Below are 3,216 nucleotides of genomic sequence, written 5' to 3' on the forward strand. Positions count from 1 at the left end.
ACAGGGAAGCTGCGGGCATGGGTAGGGGTCACCTCACTCAGCCTGTTGAGTGGCTGCAGGACATCCCTCTCCAAGGTCATCTCAAACTCGGCCAGGATGCGAGCCAGCTGGTTCTGAATGGCACAGCTCATCTCCAAGGCCTTCCTGTGGACACAGCACCCAGTGGGCCCAGGCTCCCACAGCCCCGCTCCCCCATCTAGAAAGACTAGGTGGGGCTTCCTTCCACCCCATCGCCTCCTGCCCCTTCGATCTCTCCTTCATCCTTCAGCCCAACACCCTCCCAGGCCTGGCTGCCCTCCCTGACCTGGACTCTGTCCTCAGCCCAGACACTCCCCCTACCTAGTCATCCTTCCACTGTGGCTGCCCTCCCTGCCCCGGACCCCCTCCCAGCCCAGGTCCCTCCCTGGCCTCTCCAGGTGAGAGCTGAGGCCTCTGTCCGTGCTCACCCCATGCTGGAGTCAGGGTCAAGCTCCTTGAAGCTCTCGGCCATCGTAGTGGACAGAGCCATGAGAGGAAGCTTCTTCTGCAGGGAGGGGCAGGGCGGCTGTGAGCAGGAGTGTCTGTGCCGCCCACTGGGCCTCCCTTCACCCTCTCAGAGTGACCCCGGGGGGCAGAACTCCACCGAGGCACTGGGCTTGGAGGTGGGAGGAGGGAATCCAGGAGGGCCACAGTCACAGGGGAGGGTGGAAGCAGGTGATGACACGGCATGGTGGGGTGACCTCTCCTTGGGGCCCTGGAAAGAGCTCCTATCCCACTGGGGCCCCCTTTCCCATTCCCAGAAGCCACTTGAAGGGGGTGGAGGGAGGGACCAAATTCCATTACGGACTAGAAAACTAAGAACAGAGGCCACGGGCCTGCCAAGGTCACACAGTTGGAGGGAGCGTGGAGGAGCTGGAAACAGGCCTCCAAGTGGCTCTCCCCCGCCCCGGGCACAGGTGGCTGCTATGGCCACCGTGACACGCAAACCCTCCACGCTCCTATGGCTCCCCTTTCCCCAGAGCTCTGGCTACACTCATTGTTGACGATTCCAAAACATGCCTGAGCCGTTCCCACCTGGAGTTACAGGCAGCACCAGCTTTGGTCACGAGGGTCAGGGTTCAAATCTTAGTGTGGCCACTTACTAGCTTGGGTGGCCTTGCGTGAGCCTCTTTACCTCTGTAAGTCTCCATTTCCTCATCTGCACACGAGCTTTAATTAGCAGCCTCCTCCTTCCATTGTCAGCATTGAGCAAGGCACTGCACTGACACATCTTAGCAACACACTAACAGTGACCAGTCCATAAACGCTGCTGTTGACGAATACCACTGAGTATCGCTCAAAATCCAGCTCTAATGCCACTTCCTTCAAGAAGCCCTCACAGATTGCCCCAGTGGAGAGGGCCTGCTCCATTCTAAGGGCTGATTGGACAAGGAGTTCAGGTGCAGTCAGAAGTCTGGCTCTGGCTCAGGGGATTGGTGCAGAGGGGGGCGGGGTCAAGAAGGGATGGAGAAGACAGAGGGCCTCATGAGTGGGGTGCCCAGGGGCCTTGGGAAAGAGCAGTCTTCACCCCCTTGGGGCCAGAGGCTCAGACCGGCAGGGAGACCCCAGCCCCTGACATCACTCCCCCATTGGACAGAGGTGTCTTAGCTAGGCCCCTCCTCCCTGGGACCCCCACTCACCACCCGCTTGTCCATATCCGACCCGCTCTGGCCCTGCAGACAGGCCTGCAGTCGCTTGTGGACATTGTGGGCTGCTCGCTTGGCTGGCTCCAGCCGCTGCTCCACCTGGGAGGGGCACGGGGTTACGGATCCCGGGAGGTTACTGCCCCCCTCCCCACTGCCCTGTTCTTTCCCAGAGCAGGATCCCCTTTCCTCTTCCCTCCTCCTGGGGACCCTGCGGCCCACAGCTTCGGGAATGACTCAACCCAGGCCCCCAACTGGCGTCCCTGCCCGGCCCTCTGGTGACAGCCTGCATGGACCTGCCTTGCCACCCGCAGCTGGCCCAGGCATGTACCTGCTGGAGGTCCTCACCCAGGAACTCGGCAGTCTCCGTCTCCGGGGTGCTGATGGAGTGGGGGGTGAGGGGGAGCTTCTGCTGAGCTGGCCCAGATTAGGACCCCCCTGCTCCCCCAACAGAGCACCTGAACCCCAGGTGCTTCCAGCACCCCTCCCAGTTGGGGCCCGCCCTGGGTGGCCCGCCTGCCTTATCCCAGTCAGAGCACATTCCATGGGGATAGCAATAGGATACATGGCTTTTCCTCCTCCGCCCAGGGCTGAGTCCCGAGAGAGGGCGGATGAAACCAAAGGGGAGACTGGGGGAGCCACCCAGAGCCCAGCCTCTCTCTTCTGCTGACCTGAGGAGAGGAGGCCTGGGCTGGCCCCAAGAACGGGAAGTGTGTGGGCTCGGGCTTTGGGCTGTCAGTCACACAGGACTCTGGACTGTAGTAGTGGGCAGGCCCTGGGCCCCTGGCCCGGACACATGGGGACACAGGCCCAGCACAAGGTGGCCTGGCTGCCCAGGCCCACACAGGCATCGGGTTGTGTGAGACTAGAACCAGGTCTCTGGGCACCCCGTCCCCTCCCCTGGGCCCAGAGATAGGAAGCACCCAATGCAGGGGGAAGAGGAGAGAAGACAGGCCAGGGGAGCTCCCCAAACTTCCGGCCACCCCTCCACCAGCTCGGGGGCTGGGGTGGGAACAGGGAGGCCCGGCGACGTTTCCACCTGAGGCTGGGAAAGCAGAAGCAGGACAGAGAAGCGGGCCTCCGGCTGGGGGAGTGGGGCACACGGCGGGACAGGAACAGGCTCTTCCCACCAGCCAGGGCCGTCTCCTCCCCACCCCCAAGGTCTGGGGCCCTGGCCGCCCCTCCCCCACCAGACAGCCAGAGACGGCTGTCCCCATTGCTCAGAGGGGACAAGTGAGACCAGGGAGGCGCGTTCACTCTGAGGCCCATGGAGGCAGAGACTTAGCATCTCCGATCCTCCCTGCACCCCTCTCTAATGGGGGGTGCCCCTGCCCTCAAAAGCCAGCGCCTTTCCCTCTTGCTCTAGCTGGGAGGTGGGTGACTCAGAGGGGAGGGGGTGGCAGGGCTCTGGTTAGCAGAGGTCCAGCTGCCTCCCCCGCTCCTCCCCCTCCCCCTCCCCTCGGGTCCAGCGGGGGTGAGCGCGGGGCAGGAGGGGACAGGGCGCACACTCACCGTCCCAGACTGCCCGTGTGGGCCAGCTGCCGCAGGAGATGTG

At 63.3% G+C, this 3,216-nt stretch overlaps 2 protein-coding genes across 8 annotated transcripts in view; both read right to left on the reverse strand.

Moving 5' to 3' along the window:
- The window catches only part of SH3BP1 (SH3-domain binding protein 1), a 12,843-nt gene extending 9,629 nt beyond the window's left edge, over positions 1–3,214 (reverse strand). The window contains exons 1-7 of one of the 6 annotated variants that reach the window (XM_015559854.1): positions 3,174–3,214; positions 2,333–2,352; positions 1,993–2,041; positions 1,659–1,763; positions 1,154–1,397; positions 447–523; positions 32–144 (exon numbers count right to left, since the gene is read on the reverse strand). In XM_015559854.1, coding sequence (XP_015415340.1) covers positions 32–144; positions 447–523; positions 1,154–1,249 — 286 coding nt within the window. In that variant the 5' untranslated portion in view covers positions 1,250–1,397; positions 1,659–1,763; positions 1,993–2,041; positions 2,333–2,352; positions 3,174–3,214. Of the gene's footprint in view, positions 1–31; positions 145–446; positions 524–1,053; positions 1,078–1,121; positions 1,398–1,658; positions 1,764–1,992; positions 2,042–2,332; positions 2,605–3,173 lie in introns of those variants that run through there. The other 5 variants (XM_015559858.1, XM_015559855.1, XM_015559857.1 and 2 more) reach the window with 5 other exon arrangements.
- Positions 1–3,216, reverse strand: part of PDXP (pyridoxal phosphatase) — a 25,945-nt gene that overhangs the window by 17,369 nt on the left and 5,360 nt on the right. The window lies entirely within an intron of this gene.

The sequence above is a fragment of the Myotis davidii genome, unplaced genomic scaffold, assembly GCF_000327345.1.
Source record: "Myotis davidii unplaced genomic scaffold, ASM32734v1 scaffold514, whole genome shotgun sequence".
Lineage (NCBI taxonomy): Eukaryota > Metazoa > Chordata > Mammalia > Chiroptera > Vespertilionidae > Myotis > Myotis davidii.